The sequence below is a fragment of the Aphelocoma coerulescens genome, chromosome 2 (genome assembly GCF_041296385.1).
Source record: "Aphelocoma coerulescens isolate FSJ_1873_10779 chromosome 2, UR_Acoe_1.0, whole genome shotgun sequence".
NCBI classification, from domain to species: domain Eukaryota; kingdom Metazoa; phylum Chordata; class Aves; order Passeriformes; family Corvidae; genus Aphelocoma; species Aphelocoma coerulescens.
In genome coordinates this window covers 14,642,936-14,663,733 of record NC_091015.1, presented here as the reverse complement: position 1 = coordinate 14,663,733, position 20,798 = coordinate 14,642,936, and the positions used below count along the sequence as shown (strand labels likewise).

Below are 20,798 nucleotides of genomic sequence, written 5' to 3'. Positions count from 1 at the left end.
AAAATCATCTCAAGCCCTAGATATCAGAGATTCATTCCAATTCATCAATAAAATGAAGGACTTATTAAACTGCCCTAAAAAGAAAATACTGCCCCTAAACAAAAGACAGGGAGGAAAAAGGAAGTCAGATTCAGGTATCTGGCACTAACCCACTCTGAAACTTACTCCTGATGATCCAAGTGAAAGAGGCCACACTAGCACACACATTCCCCTGTGCACTGCATGCTCCAGATTACAAAGCATGTTCCAAAATACTGGGGGGTGAGATGTAATCTAAATTAATTTTAAAAACCCCAAATAATTTCTGTGATTTTTTTTTTCACTGAAGTAGGATTTACAAAGTCTTCTGACAAATGTAAAACTGTGACTAAATGTAGAGAGTATGTTTAAATGGACTAATTATATACTGATGCTTTTGTTGCCAGGAATCTATTTTGTAAAATACACTAGAATTTAAAATTATGTTAAAAGCTTTCATGCAAGAAGACTTGCATTAAGAAAGACACAAATAAATTACCAGCCCTTTGTACACAGGAATGCATTATGGTACTCTTGTCATACAGTGTGAGGGAGTTCTGGAAACCCTGTCAAACTTCATTAAGAAGAATGTTATGCTTACTCAATATTACTAAAACATTCCAGGCTTTTTTGAGTGTCCTATGCAATAAAGCAAACCTATTAGCAGTACATTATGGCTGAGATGGCAAGAATTTGCTAATAGTTTCATGCTGATTAAGCAACAGGCAGTAAGCAGTGCCCTGCGCCCGCCACAGCAAGCACAGCCCTCCCCCATGCTGCTGAATTATAATTCCGTGCTCAGCATTCAGCGGATCAGCTGGAGCCACCAGCCTTTAGAGAACATTCTCATTGAAACTACAAGTATAATAAAGTATGGCAGCACTATCTGCCAAGCTGTCAGGAAAAAAAAAAAAATGCTTTAAAGGACGTGTATGTATGCTAGAGTATATAGTAATGCTCAGCACATGAAGCTGGTCTTGCAAGCTGACAGAAAGCAGGTGTTCATCTGCAGAAAACACAGGTGGAATGGAAGCTGAACTTGCTGGGAGTGTCCAAGAGAAATATACACTAGGATAAAGGGCGTGTTATTTTTCTACAATGGTCATGAGTAAATGGCACACCTTCAGATGCCTGTTGCATTTATTTGATGATTTAGATAAAGCAGAATATCACAAACAAGTGACATTTAAAGCATTGCTATTTCTGGAAAAACAATAATTTTTCCATTAATAAAACAGCCAGAAAAATTAATGTATTTAGAATTACTGGATACAAGAATATTTTGCCATTGATTTCTATGTAGTTTTCCAGGGAGATTTCCATTCAGCTCCTATACAAAGGTGAATTATGCAACTGCAGGCATTGTAGGAGCTCCAGGTTCCAGGTCCCACAAGGATCTGTAGAGTAACAGTGCTGAAAACTGATCAGTCCACTGCCCAGAGAGCCTTCTGCAACACTGCTGTCAGTACAGCTTATTCTGCCCGATGACTGTTAGGATTCTGCTGGTCAGTCACACCACTCACACAGTACAACAGGTATATTAAAGATACAAAGCTTGTTGGGAAATTTAACTCTATATGAATAAAGCCTGAATAGGCTTTAGGCTAACATTGCTGCAAATGCTTTTGTCTCCACAACAGCAGTAATTGAGTGTGGAGGGTGATTAGCTGTATCTTCTAAATAACACTTACTGGAAGTGTTATAGCTGTGCATTTCAGATTGCCATTGAAATGGGGGATTAGAGGATGGGCAAACAATCTGGCACAGCAACAGTACAGCAATCATAACAAAACCTCCAGTGAAGCCTCAAGCTTCAAGATGAGCCTTGCAGCCATAAATCCCCTCAGAGGAATGCAGGGAGATGTTAAACTGCTAAACTCTGCTAAGAACACATACTTTTCATTTTAGCATATAGATTCATCTATTTTGAGCAGAAACTGAAGTTTTATGCCCCCTTTTGCCACAGCAGTATAGAGCTTGTAATGATTGGCATACCATGACAAAATGCATCTAGTAGCTTCAAGAAGTTAAAAGTATCAATTAAAAAAAAATCATTTGTAAATCATCCCTTTATTGAGATTCTTAGCATAATGCATAAATATGAGAAGATCCTTCAATATGAAGAATATTCAGACTAAGAGGCTGTTTGATATGTTTTTGATTGCTTGTTTTCATAGCCTTCTTTCTCCACATAAGCCTCCCTCAAGAAAGACTGAAGCTTAGAGATGATACAAAAGCCATTTTCCCAGCACTATTCATAATTTTTAACATATTTAAACAATTTCAGCTAACAAATAATCTTTTAAATGGTTAATTTAAAATTAAGACATCATGTTCCCACTTACTCATTTATCTTATTATTAAAATAAATAATCTAAAATTTCATTATTTTAAAAATCAAAATTCATTTTCACCTGGCAGATTTCAAGCAACAGTCAACACGTTAGACTTTCCTATCTTTAAAACCCACTAGTCCCTGTATTAGATTCTTTTTTTAAATCTGTATTCAGATCAAGTATCCTCTCACATGTTTACTGTGTAACGCTGAATATAATTAGTGGATTCTATGACAGACAGCAAGACTTTTTTTACGAGGTGCAAGACAAAGTCACTGTATAACAACTTAGAGAAGAGATTACAATTTCATTTTCAAAGGAGTCTTTGGTATTTTAGGACACTGCATTTCTTTGGAATCCTCTGTCCCCCAGTATATTGGAGTGGGCCATCCACTGGCCTGCCTGAAGCAAACAAGCCTTAAGGCAAAAAGCAATAGATGGGGAAAATGCTTGACATTAAAATGAATATATTTCTTGTTTTTCCAATACTTTACATGTGTTTTGTGTTTTAAACTCCTCTGACCAGGAAAAATACTTCCAATTTTGGCACTTATGGAAGTAAAGTTCACAAATCCACTAGAGAAGTGTTTTAAAATTAAATTCCCATTGTCAGTTGGGCTCTTAACAGGCTCTTTATGTACTGTCACCTCTAGTATGCATAATTACTCAGCTGTTTAGTTTGCATGTTGAAATTTCTAAATAAACAATAAAAATCCCACATTTATTGGCATCCTTCATTTATATTGGAGGAGAGACAGATACAAAGAATTAAGACAAAATGCCACAAGTCCTTCTAAATTCCCAAGACACTGCCTCTATTCTCAAGACAATATACATGCTACAGCACGCAAGCAAAACTCTTAAGTTTTTTTAGTGCTGCTTGAACCCCCTCAATCTCATGTATTTTAATGACTTAGGATGAAGAACACCTCCTATTACATCATGTGTAACATTTTTTCTGGTAATGAAGGATAAACTAGAAAGCCAAGTCTTTTGCCAGAGGAGACATAGAGAGAACATTAGGTCAAGACTTCAGTTTAAAATTTTGCCTTAAAAGATGTAATAGGATGAATAAAATAAGTGTTATCAGTTAGCATATTTATACATTAGTATAAGGTGTTTCAAATTTTGAGCAGAGAATGAATATTTCCTTCTGTTTAAGACCACACAAAAAGAAGCCTGTACATAATTATGCCATGGTGCTGCAAAGATATTTTCAATTTTCAACTTTGAACTGAGCTAGAACAGGCTACGATCACTCGAGTTTTAACACTGTTCTGCAAAAGTACACTGAATAGCAGGAGAAATATTTTTAGAAGTATATCCAACCCACTGCACCTAACTTAAAAGAAGTTAGCGATTTTTTTAAGATCACTTTTGAGGGCCTTTTAAAATGCTAAAGGCAAGTACACAATTGTATAGTTAAAGACTTTTCTCAAAATCGCAGAAATAGTCAGCTGCTTACAGCAGAATTAAGCAAAGCAATAAAATTCTCACGGGAATCTCAACCAGGTTGCATCTTTTTTTCTCCCTACAACGACTGAAAATAGAAGTATTTGTTCTTTGACTGTATTTCTTCGTCTGTTTCTCTCTACTTGCAGACAGTTTGTTGGCACCCAGTGTAAGGACAGAAAGCATGAAACACTCAGCCATGCATTTCTGCAGTTTTTCTTCCCCTTTATTTTCCTTACACTAGCAAGAGTGTCTTTCATTTTCAATAACAGCTATTTCTGCAAATCAGTATCCAGAAAATGAAGTATACCTTTGTCATTGAATTTTGTGTTTCAACATTAAAATGTTAATCTGCAACTACCACTTTACTTCAATGAAATTAGATATTAAACCAGCGATTTTTGTTTCAGATGGCAGTTAAGAAGATATAAAAAGATTCAGTATTTGTGGAATCTTATTTACTTTGTAATTCTGAGGCTGCACTCAAGCAGATCCAACCATACCAAAGACAACATAAAAGGTTGGCTCAGGGCTCAACTCACCATTTAACATAAAATACTCTGAGAAGCAAACCAGCAGTTTATGGACAGTGATGATGCGAGAGAAGGATAAGCACACAGAATTCCTGAGACCATCTATGGACACAGAATTTAAATACAGCCCTTCAAGCTACTTTCCTCAGAAAATTGACTGCAGAGAAAGAATTTTTCAGTGTAGTATCATCTTACCACAACGTTCACTTCAATTGTTTTAATAAACAGCACACCAAAGACCTGCAGCAGCTGGAAAGGGCTCTTTTACAGCCTTCCCAAATGCTGTACAGGGTATCATCACACCTTAAGTTTGGACACAATCTGCTGAGGCTTTAAAGATTTACAAAACAAGAAAAGAAGAATAAGAGAGTTTAGAGCTAGATTTTTAGCACAGCACTTGGGATTTGGATTTTTCTGTTCTTCCATAAAAACAAACAAACAAACCCACAAGCCCAAGTACATATCTAAGTTTTGATCAACTGACTGTGACAGCAGCAAAAAGGGATGCAATACAGTTTTTACATATATAATTAACTGAAAAGTAAACAAAACTTGAAAGTAAAATTTACACCTTGGTGCATCTCAACCCACTACCTGCTGATTTTATCTAGAAAAGTGTAATTTCTAGTGTGTAATGTGAGCTTTGGTGCATGCTGTCCCACCTGCCTTTTCTTCTGAATTAGTGCCAAGTGCCAGCCTCAGCAGGGTGACAACAGAACCTCCAGGGATGCCACCCTGTGGGTGGGCAGGTTCCATGTTCCTGCTATGGGAACAAGTGCTCCCAACCTTGTGAAACACCAAGACAGGCATCTCTTTGAGACTGAAGCACAGAAGAATGAAAAGAAAAACTATCTCAAGTTTAACTTCCCTCACTCTGTATGTCTCCTCAGGCAGTCACATAAGCGTAACCCTTCAGGCTGGCAAAGGCAAGAGGAAGGAAAGCAATAGAAGCTGAAGGCTGTAGCTTTTACTGAGGAGGCTGCAGTGGGTGACTGATGAGGAGCTGCCACAGGCACAAGCGAGCAGATGAGCTCAGCGAGTGGATGAGCGATGAGCAGAGGGTCAGAGGGACAGCACTGTGTGACCACTGGGCCACTGACAGGGCTGCCTCTTCTCAAGCTCCAGCTCCCTGCCTAAAGCAAGGCAGCCACAGAGCCTGGCTATGAAAAGCCCTCCGGGAGGAAGCACTGCAGTCCTCTGGCATAGCTCGTGGGCACGAGCACCACAGAGTAACACATACTACAGCAGGAAAAGCATAGAGCCTCAGGGAAGCATGAAAATGCCATTACAAGTTAGAGTGCAGCACCCAGGAGGGATGATCAGTACAAAGTCACAGCCAGGACAAATGGACTTATCTGGATGACAGAAAAAAGACAATACTGATGAGTACATCTCATGAAGTTTTCGTGAGGAAGCTTCAAGTTGGTAGTCACACTATATGAGATGCAAATCAAGATCAAGAAACAGAACAGCTGCCCCTGATTTTCTTTTATATCCCATATATACAGAGAATATAACTATATACTTACGTACCCACACACATACATAGTCCCCTGTGCCTAAAGCACAATACAGTTACTCATGACAAACATCTATTAGTTTTTCCAACTGGATGCAGATAACCAAGAACTGATATGGATAGTGCCAAGCACATTGATAGAAGTTCAGTGGTGAGGTTGGGGGGGAGGAAGGAGCACCTGTATTCAATTTCAGCAGGAAAAGCAAAGTCACTCAAGAACCTCATTTACTGTTACAACACTTTACTGCAGGATAAACCTTCTTCTAAATACTTAAAAGACAAACAATAGTTATGTGCAACACTGTAACATTTCTGTTGTATCATTAATCATTTCTAAACAATATCCCAGTGATCTTTCAAACTCTCTAGAAAACAAATGTCCATGCAATATTACTAGACACATCAACCAACCAGTTGAGAGTCCAGAAAGTTTCTTAATTGTATTTTTGTTTCTATCAGACATAACATTTTATTACAGTATTACATAAGGATACTTGTTCCGTGAGTCCCATCACATCAGTGACACTAAAAACACAAATGTGTCCTCGAGTCCATCAGATCTGCTGACTTTGCACTAGACTGTGACTATTCAGGTTGCCATAAAGGAGTTACTTACAGGCTATTGACACACTCATCACAACACTGCTTAGGCCAGCACCACCACCTCCCTGCAGCACTGGAAATAAATATTTGCAGAGCCAGGTGGTGACTAGAGCAAAGTGATTCAGCTGAACAATAACCCACAAAAGCAAAACATGGCAACTGTGTACATTACACACTACCAGAAAACAGACATAAAACTCTGCTCCTCAGCACTACATTTAAACAAAATAGAGGGAAGTTATTTCATTTAACTAGATGATCTGAAGATCACCCAGAAGCCTTAGGTGAACCATTTTAAAAGGTTCATATTGAAATTCAAAATGTAACATGTAATTCCAGATTTAAAATAGGAGTCTAAGTTTCTAATCATGATTTTGATTACAAGCAGAAGTTGAAGCCAGATAATGTAACATCAAAACTCAACATAAGTAATAACCTAAATTCATTCAGACAGCTCCTCAACTTCTAGCTTTCATTCACAAAACTTACTGGAATGAATTAAAATACAGACTCTAAACACCCATGACAGTCTTCACAGCATCATTGTACACAAGCTCCAAATCTCTGTCAAAAGAGTTTACAAAGACAGGACAAGCAGATACAAACTATCAAAAGATGGGGGGAAGGGGGAATATACCAAAATTAAGGCTGCTTTACTTCTCAGCAATCCCTCAGACATTTCAGCAACAAACAACCTTGAAGTCAGGAGTCCTGTGCATGCAACACTAAGTGCACCCACTCTCATGTAAGATTTCTGCAAAGCCTTCACAGAACTGATCCATGTCTCTGCTTGTGCTCTTCTACACTGTTTTCAGCACTATTACACTTCCTTTTCAACGAGAGAGAGGTCAGCAACTGCCTGTTATTTAGAACACAGAAACACCATCAAATTTGCATTCAGCATTTTTGTTTTGCACCATTTCCTACTACAGACACTCTCTATGCTTGTTTGAATGCCTCTCTGCACTAACCTAGCACTTTCACATCTACCAGAATAGAACCATAATCTATTAGAAATCTACTGTCTTTCCCAAGAACTAGGTCAGAAGTCCTATTAAGACAGGCTAAATTCAAAATTGATACACGTAATCTAACAGTACATTGTCCAGTTACTCACAATCACAGAAGTCATTTGAAAATCCTCAGTTCTTACTATCCTGAAAGACTGGTTTGTCCAAAATTATTGTCCTTAGCTTTATAACAAACTCCACATAAAGGCAAAACCCACTTCTCTCTATCGTTTTTAAATCAAACATACCTAGCAAGGCACGTCAGGGACATATCAGCTGTTTGGGTACTAGATATGCACAGATTTTGCTTTCTTTTTTTTAAGCACAAATGTCTACTATTCCAGAGAGCTGCCTGAAAAAAAGGGAAAAAGTGTTTTGCATTTTATTCTACAGAGTCATACGTTCCCTGCCATTTTGTCATACTGCTGTGAAACAAATGATACTTTCTTTAGGATTCTACAGAATAACAGCACCTTTGTTCTATAGGCAAGCACTGCAATATCAAACAACTGCCTAAATTGTAACCAGGTAAAGACATAGCAAAAGCAATTGTTTGTACCCAGAGTTATGTGAGAACAAGATATGATCAACTATTCTCAAAACAGTCTCAAGCAGAGTTTTACCTATTACAGTCTTTTTTATGTCCCTACTTCAAATGACAGAAGCACTGCCAAAGAGAAAAAGCAAGTCCCAGTATCTCCAGCTGCTTTCAACTTCGGCAGCAGTGAGACAAAACATCCATTCCTTTTGCTACGGCTGCTTTCCTATTTAAGCATTTACTCCACCATCCCTAAAGGTTCTGTCATCGCCCTGCTGAGGCTGGCACTTGGCACTAATTCAAAAGAAAAGGCAGGTGGGACAGCATGCACCAAAACTCACATTACACACTAGAAATTACACTTTTCTAGATAAAAACAGAAAAATCAATTCCATATTATGACTGTTATTCCTTAAGTAGTGCAGCTTGAGCTTTGTTTGAGCTAGTAATTCCACCAGGATTAAAGGCACAGGTTTACTCATGTAAGTCAGTGCACTGGAAGTTCCATTTCATCGTTTTCTGCATGATATTAGGGTAAATACGGGTGCAAGAGTCAAAAGACTGTGTTGGCACTTGCAGAATTTTAACAGTGCACTAGATGTTCGTTTCAATTCTGAAAACACAACATGAAACTGCATGTACCAAGGAGATCTGTAGCTTAGCCAGCTGAGCATTCAAACACCACTATTAGAACAAGCCAGTCAACTAAAACCAACTTGTCTCATAGGTCATGATTTTCTGACAACTGCCTCATAGAGATAACACTTGTGCTTGCTGTTTATTTTTTTAAGGAAGGTCAATCTGATTTGCAGCAGGGATGTTCAGAGGAGCAAATGGGATATCGGCTGTAGGCAGTATTAGTGACACACAGGGGCTTCTCATTTTAGGACACCTAAATCCAGAATCAGTCACCTGGACCAAGAGGGAGAGAACTATCTGCTACCTGACTTACATATTAAAACTACAGAGACCAAGCTGGTCACAAACAGCACCACTGTAAAGAGAAACTACCCAGACCTGTTGACGCTGTGTAGGAACCCCCCCCCCACCCCCCACATATAAAAAAACAGCCAGGGAAAGTATTCCCTAATATTATCTCTCCAGAACCTTTGAGTTTTTAGTGTAATTTAGCAAACATTTCAAGCTGTTTACAAAGTTCCAGCAGCAGCTACTGAAATTACAAAAAAAAAAAAAAAATTAAATTAATGTTTTATAAAACTCCTTAAATTATAAAGCTTTTAGTCCCTTGTCATTGAATGCTATTCTTCGCCTCATTATAATGGGCGTATTTCAGCATTTAACATCATTACAATAACAAATGCTGTTTTTAAGAAGTTAAGAGATTAAAGGATGGTACTTAAAACATAATTCAAACTATTACATTATACATATCATCATGAACATGTTCAGTTTTATTAAGAAAAAAATCTTGCATGCTTCCTTCATACTGTAGAATTACTCATCTCTTGGACAAATGAATGAAATAAAATAAACAGCATGAAATTTCTTATCGTAGAAGCAAACTAATTCTGTGCCCCACAAAACAGTGACAGCCATTAATTTCAGAGGTTTAATGTTTGACCAGCAAGCAGTCTAACACCAATGATTTGCCACCAGTGACAGAGTCAAGAATGCCCAGATCTCCAGAAGATGTGATCTGACATCGACAAAAACAAAAAATATTTTGTTTTCCTGACTAAAAAGTTACTGCAATCCCACAGAAATTGCAAAGGCAAGACAGAAAGAGCTCTTCAAGATCTTTACTACTCAGAATTAATCAAAGCAAAACAGCCATCCTAGTGATAATCCCCTTTAGTGCTTCACAGTTTATGCAATAGTCAATTACTAAAGAGGATGAAAGACAGAACAATCTTTGCAAATAGGTCACTGTCTATATTTATAATGATTAAAACCAGCTTGCTGCTAAAAGTAACTTTTAATAAGCATAAAAAGTAACATTAAGACAGTGCCATGTATTTACTCTTAAATACATTCTATGTCTCCTATGACAAAAGAGGAGGTAACATGCATCAGAAACAAAGTTACTTCCCATAGGTCGTGAATTAGCATTGCCAAAAGCAGATTTTAATTTCAGTCTGTAATGATTTTATTCCAAAGTATCATCCTCAAAGATAACACCTAAACATTCTTGACATGATCTCTGAACTTACCCAACTCTCTCTCTCCCTGTCTGCATACCTTCTCTCTCAAAACTTGTTAGTAGATTTTACCAGCAAACATTGCCCAAGGTGCTTTTTAAAGACCACTTTTAATATCGTCTTCTTTTGCTTCAGCTTTTCTTGCCTGTTTAGGCATGCCTGAACATGTAATTCCTTTTTCTTTTTTTTTTTTTATACTTCAGAAAAATTACTCAGGTCTCTTGTTTCTACTGCATACTGCTCAGACATCCCATGTGCTTCTTTCAAGTACTGTCCTTATCTGCTAAAGAACGACTCTTTCAGAACCTTCCACATCCTTGCCCTTTCCCTGGGACCATGGCATCACACCTGACACCATTTTCATAAAATTTTATTGAACTTCATTGGTTCTCACAGCTTTTAGTGCCACCATAGTCTCAGTGTGAATGCACCCAGCTGTGCATTCACTCAAACCATTTCATCCAGTTCCAATTCTACCTGCAGTTACTGTCTACACCAGAGATTTAAATCTGGTTAAATTGAAGCTTGTTTCCTCTCAAGCCCTACTTCCTCTAATTACCTCCAGCCTTCCCACAGTTCAAGTCTATAAACCAACATATGGTTTGTACAATGCCTTATCCACCAGAGTGGCAACCAATAGTTTTAATTTCTTGCATAAAATGCCAAGAATGCTCATTATCCAGTCTTGACATTTCTCTTGACCAGACCCTTAACTACATCTTCATCAGCAAATATTTCTGCTCACACTGCCACCTCTCTGTCCTTTACTTCACATATTTCATCTGCTAAAAAATCCTTCCTTTATGCACTACTTTGGAAGCTCTGGATCTTCCAGTATTTCCACAGCCAGCAAGCCTATGACTTCAAGACTGTACAGTTGCAGAACCTGCACTTCATTACCAGAAAGGATGAGGAGGATAATCTTCAGGGAATAATGTAACCACTTCTTAGAAGGATCTCACAAGAGAAGCATTCCTCTGTATCTCATATATTTGTACTCAAGGACAGTGAAAACACACTGAAGGTCAGGCTAAAACTGAATACCATCACCTCAACATCACCAAAAAATTACTTACATGATGGTATTTTTAAGGTAATTCTAGCTTCCAATATTACAAATTTAAGAGAAAACACCTGTAGCTTAGAGTTTATTATAATGCAGACTGCATAAAACTGAACTCCGCAGCAGGCAGAGGAGGGAGAAGCAGTCAGTCTTGTGAAGTGAAATCCTGTTTGTGCGTGAAAGCCAGGAACTTGATGTTCTCACTACAGACTAAGAGCAATAAAAACAGCTTTCTGAGCCATTAATTTCTGCACAGCTGATTTCTACTAAACAATGCTCATTATTGAAAGAATTCTAAAAAAACTGCAGGCTGTTCCAGTGAGAAGGCTGGCACTCTGAACATCTACACTGAGCTAACGGTGACATCAGTTCTACCACTGCTTTAATCCCCACGGCTACTAAATGTCAAACATTTTCATTGTATTTAAAGAGCTTGCGATTACACGTGATGAGATTAAGTTACAAAATAAGGCAAACTGCAAGGCACAGTGAACACCCACACTCTTGCTGCCCAAGAATTCTGATACTGGCAAGTTCTTCAGTAACATCAGTCAGAAGCTGAGAAGCATTTTCCACAGTCAAAATGTGGCATTTTTAGCATTCGTTATTTTTAAACACTGTGAAAACTCCCCCCTTCAGACCTCCCATAACACAGTGTCTACAATACATGCATTGCTGCCCCGCTCAAATACAAATTTATACATCGGTTGTAGCATTGAAAAAAGTATAGTGGGGTGGATTGGGAGAGGGGAGAACGGTGAAAAGATTAAGTGTCACTGCATCAAGAGGCACAAAGTCCAGTGGAAACTGAGCTGCAGGCCATATATTTATTATTGACAAAAGACACCCATGTAATATTAATTCATCTGCTTTACAGAAGGAAATGCATCAAATTATAGCCAACACAGAAGAAGGAACTGTCCTAACATGTAATATAAATTTTAATGTGGTAAGCTCTTTACAGTGTGATATACTATCTAAACATTCCTTATTATTTTCATAATTTGTTTGGCAATTGATTAATATGGCAGTCAACAGGCCAAACACATGCTTCTAAAATAAATATCTAATAATCATTTTATCGTGCCAAGTTCTAAGCTGTTCATATCAACTGCGCTGAGCTAGGGCAGTGCTGTAAAGAAAGTGCAACAAGGCTCATGGATTCTCACACTGCATAAGCAAGACATCACTGAAGAAATTAAATTCAGTGATCCTATTTATTCCTTGTTATTTGGGGGAGGGCTGATGAAGTTAAAACTAACATAAAATATACAAATATTAGAAACATGATGTCCCATAACTAGAGAAACTCTGAATATCAAGAATGAGGCCAAGAATACAGTAGGATACGGAAAAGCTACTGATTCAGAGTATTTCAATAAATATATATACATACAGTTCAACACACTGTAATTCACCTAATCAATCTTGTATCTTTAAGATCTTCCCACACTGACTCATTCCTAAGCAGCTTTGTCTTCATTGTTTCTTATTAGCAAAGTACTGATTCACAGCTCTCAGTGCTAAGACTTTTCATGTCTAAAGTTAGCATCAAGTTTGATTTGAGATCCTCTGGTACTCTGAACACGTGCTGGCAAGTGGGATTTACCGTAACAATCAGTTTTTATCCAAGCAAAAACACTTTCACACTACAGATTAAGTTCAAGAGTAGGGAGCTTTTAACAGAATTTAAAATAATTTAACATGTCCCTACAGAAAGACGGGGGAGCAAGTGTGAGGTGGGGGAATTATCTACATATACACACATTTATAAATGTATGTGTAAGCACACATACATCACTGGTTTAAGAGCAAACCTGGATTACAATAGACTAATTAACTTGGTTACCCGTACCAGAAGTGACCTGATTAAGTCAGAGTTCTAATCTTTTGATGGGGGTGGGGGACGCCTGTTTAAAAAAAAATTAAGAAGTGAGAGAAACTGCTTTATTAAGGACAAAGGCCGTCAATGCTCAGTTTTAGCCTGAAGTAGGAGTACATCATTCCTAAGATTCTTCCATACTAATTAACAAACTCACATGTTTTGAGTTTTAATCCAGAGTAAAGTTGTGAGAAGCAGAATTGGCAGGGCTGACTCATTAAAACAGTCTACAAATAAAATGATCAAGCCAGAAATTAAACTCCATGTAAATCTTAAGTGTAATTAAACCCACTAAGACATTAATTTACAGTTCTTATGCTATCTATACACAGGGAAAACTGACAGTAACTAGCACTATTATTTCAATAAGCCAAGTTGTGAGGAGTTACAGCAGCAGGCTCCCTTCCTCTGAAAGAAAATATAACCCAAAATCAGTGTCATATTAAACCAATCTTAATACAGAAACACTATTGTTCTTTAAACCACAGGCTAATGTACCTGGAATTAATTCCCACAGGACAGTAATTCTGCAAGGACTAGACACATCAACTGTTTCGATTTCAGTAACAATTTCATGCTGAGAGAAGACATTTTTACTTAAAAAATCAGAATTTTTTGGGGAATAAATCTCAAAACAGTAGCAGACAATTACAGCAATAACAAAACAAACCAGACATGGGGGCCATTTTTTAGCTTACCTGCACTTGTTCTGTGGAACTACTACTGAGTTCATCTCCAGACTCTGAATCTTGGTGAATCTTTTCTGAGCCTTCTCCTGCTGAATCACAAGATTGTTCATGCAAAAAGCTGGTCTTCTCTATTTCCAAGAACTCTGGGCATGGGAAATGACCCATGGAAATGGTTCTAAACTGATTGGAAACCTTGGGAGATTGCAACTCATTGTTAAGTTTTCCATTGTTTTGGGTAAGGTCCAGACTCAAACCAAAAGTTTGACAGGGGCTATTGTTCGGTCCCAGATTTTGATTGGCATCTCGAACTAAGCAAGACACTTGAACTGGAGAAGATTTTCCAAAACTAGAAAGCTCTGGTGACTTATTCACATTTTCTGTGGATCTCTGTAATCCATGTGTCAACTTCAAGGTGTTGTTTGGCAGCATGCTTGCCTGCTTCACAGGTGGCATCAGTGCTTTCCGGGGTATTTCCTTCACATACTGTGCTGGCACATAAAAGGGTTTGGAATTTTCGTCTCTTTTGACTTGCCACCAATCATCATTAGTCTTTTTCACCAAGATGTATTTTTCCCCTTGCTTGATCACAATTTTCTTGTCCTTGGCCTCATACTCATAGTCGTACTCCACTTGAATGTAAAATTGTCCTGGAAGCATCTTCCCACCCTTATCAGCCATTTCTATCTGGAAAGATTTCACCTTTTCAGACAAAAGGTAAGCGACATTCTGTTTCGGTGTTATTTTCCTGTTAATATTCAGAGCTGTAAGAAAATAAAAAAAGTGTAGGTAGTAAAGTGGCTGTTTAAGAGCACTTTGGAGAAAAATAATTTTAAAAAAATCCTGCCAATTCAATTTATGTCAACCTTAGATTAATTGATGGGAAAATGCAGTATTTTCAGATATCTTTCTCAGTGCTGAAACAGAAAATCAGTAGAACAACTTAGGTCACCGACTTAACTGTCCTATTCACACAAGCCTCCTGCTATCAAGTAGCTCATTAGCTTAATTAATCAATTAGTTATTGTTGCTATTACTGAATAACATTGATTAATCATTGGGGATTTGGTGGGGGGGCTGATCTGAGTCCATCTCTTGCTTACACACAGGCTTAATTTCTTTGTGAAACTCTGTTACTACACTAGTTTTAATCAAAATAATCCAAAGAAGACTTATTTACCTCACAGAAAAACTGATCTAACCAAATGTTTATAGGCTAGAACGGAAAATGCAACCAAAAATCTCAACAGTAACAAAACAGGACTATGAACCAAAATGGATAATGAAGGAATTACTAATACATGAAAATTCTGAAAAGTACTTTTCAGCATCTTTAGAAACCAGACAACTGCCACTGCATCCACACCCACAAACTACAAATTCTCTCTATTTAATCATGTAGCATGAATGTCCAAATTCATGGGTGGGTAAAGATCAGTCTTGCCAACTTGCACTGAACACAATATAGTAAACTAACATGAAAAGTAGGATTTTTAATCTTGAAAATCAAAGCATTTAAGTAAAGGGCAAGATCTCCATCATTCACATGGAACGTAGGAGAATTCAAGTAAAATGCTGCCATATTTAATCTTATAAAGATTAAGAAGCACATCTTTTTATTTTTAAATGCACGTTTCACAAATGAGAAAATTTATGTAGAAACTTGCAGCTCTGCAAGTTAAGACTTTGTGATGAGATTTGTAGCCTTTACCCTGCCACAGAGTGGAACTAATGCAATTCCATGCAGGCACACACATGCAGTGAACTCAGCTGCTAAATGGGACTAAGGACAGAAATAACAACAGAAGAGAACTTCTGGGGAGATCAAAAGCAGAAACCACCACGAATTGTTCCGTTTTCTTTTGCTATTTCTGCTATTTGATTTGAGCCTTGAAAAAAATACATTTGCCACATAACTCAGAGATAAAATAGAAAGTAAAAAGCTAAAGTATTACATCAAGACAGAAGAGCCCATCTTTAACCTGTGTCTCTCTCCCACAGCCCATGTTCTTTTACTTCGAAGAAGCATTTCCTAGGAAGCCACCACCATTTTCAAGGATCCAAATAGAATCACAAAGTCAGAGTGACAATTTTATCAGAATTGGCAGAAGGAATGATGGTACCACATTCAACAAAGCTGACAACAGGAACACAAAGCAGTAGAAAAGAATGCCAGGATTCTGCTGTTTACTCCCTACCATAAAGCAGTGCAGTGACATTCACAGTCTATTTACCGCCTCAGTACAAAACAACTTGCTTACCTGCTACTCTACATAAATAGGTGTTTTTAAGTGCAGCTCTACAGTTGTTTAGCAACAGCAGCAGAAGGTAAACATGAACAAATTGCAGCCATTCCCACTCTCTTCCTAGTTTTGGAAGCTCTACCATGCAAACGCTATTTTTTTTCTTCTTCACAAACCTGACTCCTTCCAACACTTCTTCAAAGCTGCTACCAACCCCTTTCATGGCTTCCAGGTCAGACACCAGAAATTGCAAGTCTTACCAAGCTGCAGTCTACCTCAAAGCTCTGTTACCTCAAAAAGCTGAAACATAAGACAAGGATCCATTCAGGGTCTCTTTCTCCCACACAGAAACCAAAGAGAGAACATAAGCCTCTGGTTTCCCACAGAGCTAACAAGTGTTTAAAAGCTTGGATTTATTCATTCCTCTCTTGCTGGTTCCATATGACTATTTATTGAGAATGCATGCTTAACATTTTTTCAAGACAGAAAGGTTCAACAGGTTGTATGTTATGTTTAAAAAAAACCCCAAAATTTTGAATACAACTCAAATAAAACAGAACTGATACAAAAATAGCTCTACCCACTTTTGAAGTCAGTTTTACAGCCTAATCCCTCTCCAAAAAACAACAACAAAAAAGAAACAACAAAAATAAGCAGCACAATTTTTGGTCTTTCATCCAAGCTGCAAAACTATCAAGTCAATAGCAAACATTTGGTAATGTTGAACATATGATAAAAGAGACAGGCTGCGTTCAGCCAGAACACTAAAACAGTTTTACAAACAGATCACATCATCAGGATGGAGCAAGGCTCTAGTCCTCCTCCTCAACTCAAAAAGGCAAGAAATATGTATTGTATAGGTGGGAAATTAACTCTGTAGGTCAGCAAACAACTACCATGGCCTTGATTTCACAGATTCAAATGCATTAATTTTTATTTTGCTTGAATTTTTGTAATGCAGCTCTTGTATCACAAAAGGTAGACTGCCTGTACTCTCTGTGCAGCCCAGGGCACAGCTAATTCTAATGCCCTTTCATGAAGTTGTCTCATATAACACAGTTTAAAGAGCCAAGGGAGCCTTGGTCAAACCTCTGCTGTGAGGGGCCTACAACAATGCAGGTGTGAATGCACAATATTGACACTTAAGACTACTGACTTCATTGTGCTACTAGTCAACAACTGAAGTGATATGGCTGGTCAGTCCTTGTAACCTCATGGTATTTTTTATTCCTTACCATTTACCTCTCATGCTGGATGGCACCCACATTGGTAAAGAAGGTTGAATTAACCTAATTAGAGGATGAGAAGTATGAAAAATCATTTACTTCCACAGAGAACATCTGTAAGCTTTCATACCTTAAATAAAGTCTCAATATCTGATGAAGAGATTAATAGCAAATAGCCTTACCAAGAAAACTTATTCATGAACACCAAAAAACAGACTCAGGCCTCACTTTTCTCCTGGTGAAGAAAACCCCAATTGGTACTGGGCAATTCATCTAAGGTGGGTCACATCCCCACGTGGACACACAAACCACCATTTCACGGAGCCGTCACGCTGTCCCACGGGAGCAGAGCCTGGCGATGACAGGCACGGCACCGGGTGCGGTAGCCGGTGGGAGACAGGCGAGCAGGGCTTTCACTCGACGCCCGGGCAGAGAGATCCCTCCGGACTCCGGCTGCCGATGGAACCGTTCCCATCTCTTACTCAGCCAGCTGAGTAAGGCTGGCAATCCTGGGTGTTCGCAGAGGTCAGCTCCTCCCCCACCCCTCCGCCCGCGGGCGCGCCCCTGCCCGCGCCGGCACCGCCCGCTCGGCTCCTGCCGGCACCGGGCCGGCACCGCCCGCTCCGTACCCAGGGCTCCGGGGGGCTCTCGCCACGAGCGGATGCACACGCAGCACCAGGGCTTCGGCATGCCAACACTTGCCTCTAGCTAGATTTTATGTGCGTCCCCACAAAACGAGACGGTTTTTATCTCGACCCGATGTGACAGCTCCAGTCACCCTCAGACAGGCAGGGTTCGGAGAGCTGTAGGTGTGCTCAGAGCTAAGCCTTTCCTACAGCAACCTAAACCCTGCAGCTGCACCCTCACCTCCTTACAGCACCCGGTCTTAACTACAGAATGATGCTCTCTCGATTCATTCTGAAGTACATGCAAACGCTTGAGATGCATGGTTCTAAGACACAGAATCATAAATATGATCATATATGATACACATCTAGTATGCTCATGTATTGTATGAGATATGATCACCCCTACCTTCAGTATTATCCTAGAACTCAAGATCCCCCCCCCCCACCCTCTCTTTTGGAATTATTAGGCACAGATCATTTACTTCTCATCTTCCAGAATCAGGTAACTGAGACTTGGGAAATAACCTAAAACACTTTTTGCTGTTTATTTTATTTTCCTCTAGGAAAAAAGAAAAAATCCTTACTGGGGATAGGGAATTGTTACTTATTTTCTAATACAAGCAGATGATAAGCTGTTAAAAATGCCACTGAGTATTAATGGATTGCCTTAAATTTCTTTGTGTCACCTTGTTCACAGTGTCCTACAAAACAGCAGCAGTTGACTTGTGTAATCTTTTTCCATTTTCAGCATCAAACTTCACCCACTACTGAAACGAGCCCTTCTGCAGTGCTGATACAGAAATAAACTCAATTATGAAGGCTAAATTAAGATAAATTCTTAACAGTTCAGGCCAGATGAGATAGCCTGACTACACCTCAACAGATTTCATGATTCTGCTTCTCCCTGAGCAGTTTTCTTACAAGTTCAGGCTGTATCTGCATGACCACTGCCTGGGAGACTGGTCCCTTGTAAGACTTAATCCTATTCATACCTTTCTTCCCAAGGGGCACCACTGCTTGTCCAGCACACCTGACTCCTCAGCCAGTATTTTCATGCAGACCAGTCCTCACCGACGCCTGTAAGAGCCACCCTCTGCAAAGACTGCATCTAGAGCATGCAAAAGTTGCATACAGACAGAGGCAAATGGAAACAACATATATAACCGAAACACAGACAACTCAGAAGCTGTATGAAAACAAGCTTAGCCTTTCACTATTTCCTCAAAGATTACTAACACAGTTAGAAATCGAGCACTACTTTCAAGTAAACTACCTACCCGGAGCTCAAACATCTTTAAACGCTAGAGGCATAATAACCAACCATTTAATAATTGCCCGTGACTCAGTGCACTGAATAAGCGATGCATTTTAAACAAGTGTCAGGACAACTTTTCAGCGGCGCTGCAGCCCCCCCCCTCCAACCCCCCCGCACCTCGGCGAGCGAGCTCCCAGCCCCGCTCGCTCCTCGGTGCGGGCTTTTGTTGAGTTGTTGACTGCGAGGGCCGCCTATAAATAGCGCGGCACGGCCACCCCGACCCACCCGGCCCAGCCACCCCGAGTTGCCGCGCTCAAGTTCACACAAGGGCGCCAGACCCCGCCGGCCCGGCGGGGGCGCCCGGGAAGGGCGGCGGGGCCGCCGCTGCCTCCCTTTGTTTCCCGCAGGTGAGCGGGCGCCGCTCGCACACGGCAGCGCGGGCGGCCCTGCCCCACCGCCCCCGGCAGCGAGGCCCGCGGCAGCGCCCAGGTGCGGAGCTGCCTCCCGGCGCCGCCAACTCGGCGCTCCCGGCGCCGCCCGAGGAACGGAGCCGCCGCCGCCACCGGGGGCAGCGCGGGGCGGCGCCGCCCGGGCCCCCAGCGGGCGCGGGGGGCGCTCCGTGAGGCGCCCGGGGAGCGGGAGGAGGGAGGGCGGCGCCGGGGGGCTGCGGCCCCGTGCGCCGGTCCGGGCGCGGACGTGCCCCCGCGGGACCACCCAGCCCTGCCCGATCGTCCCGGCGGCAGCGCCGCGCTCCTCCCCGCCCGCGCCCTCCCCTCCCCGGCGGGCCGAGGGGCGCGGCGCAGCCACCCACCTGCCGCCCGGGCCCCGCTCCGGCTGCGGCGGCTCCCGCTCCGCTCCCGCCGTGGCCCCGGCGAGTGTCGGCTCCGGGGCACGGCGGCGTCACCGCGGGTCACGTGCCGGGGCGGGCCCGGGCGGGGGTGGGGCGGGGGCGGTGCCCGGGACCGCCCGGCCCCCGTGAGGAATTGGCGATCGCACCGGCCGGTCCGTCCGTCCTGCTGTGCGTCTCACCGTGGGCTGCTAAAGCGCTCCGCTGCGGCTCCCATCAGCTTCTAACTGACGTGGTCGTGTGAAATACCCAGACCTTTCTGTCCCTGATGAAACGAACAGAGGGAAAACAAAAACCACACACCCTCCTCGCTGCAAACAGGGATCCGTCTGACTGTTTAATAGATGACACCTGAAGAAACTACGTTTTTTAAATAGCTGCCCAAAGAGAAATAATAAGAATTAGTCCTTGACATTTATTTCGAGTTAACTTGCTTGGTATCTCTTACTATATTTTAAAAAGTTTTCAAACATTGTTTGAAAATATTTAGGTGGCCTTCATGACGTTTTCAAATTGTAACTAATCTTATCTTTCTCTTTGAACAGCTGGTATCTAGTTCTCTTGGTTGCAAAGATAACCTTGAACGCATGAACCGACTGTAACTGATAGAGCAGTATCTGAATGAATCTGCAAACCTCCTGAAACTATGGCACGGAGATGTGTAAACTGTCTGCACTCTATTAATCTAATGAAGAGTAATGCTGGTCTAACTTCTTCTTTGACTATTTTAACACATGGAAGAAGGAAGGAGACAGTAAAACCATCAAAAGGTGGAAAGAACAGGTTTGCTGAGGGAAGG

At 40.7% G+C, this 20,798-nt stretch overlaps 1 protein-coding gene across 13 annotated transcripts in view; it reads right to left on the bottom strand.

Moving 5' to 3' along the window:
* The window catches only part of ARHGAP12 (Rho GTPase activating protein 12), a 75,849-nt gene extending 55,792 nt beyond the window's left edge, over positions 1-20,057 (bottom strand). For 8 of the 13 annotated variants that reach the window (XM_069006517.1, XM_069006519.1, XM_069006520.1 and 5 more), the window contains exons 1-3: positions 19,964-20,052; positions 18,890-19,005; positions 13,812-14,563 (exon numbers count right to left, since the gene is read on the bottom strand). In XM_069006517.1, the coding sequence (XP_068862618.1) occupies positions 13,812-14,480 (669 nt within the window). In that variant the 5' untranslated portion in view covers positions 14,481-14,563; positions 18,890-19,005; positions 19,964-20,052. Of the gene's footprint in view, positions 1-13,811; positions 14,564-18,889; positions 19,006-19,329; positions 19,386-19,963 lie in introns of those variants that run through there. The other 5 variants (XM_069006527.1, XM_069006528.1, XM_069006529.1 and 2 more) reach the window with 2 other exon arrangements.
* Between the last annotated feature and the right edge of the window lie 741 nt (positions 20,058-20,798).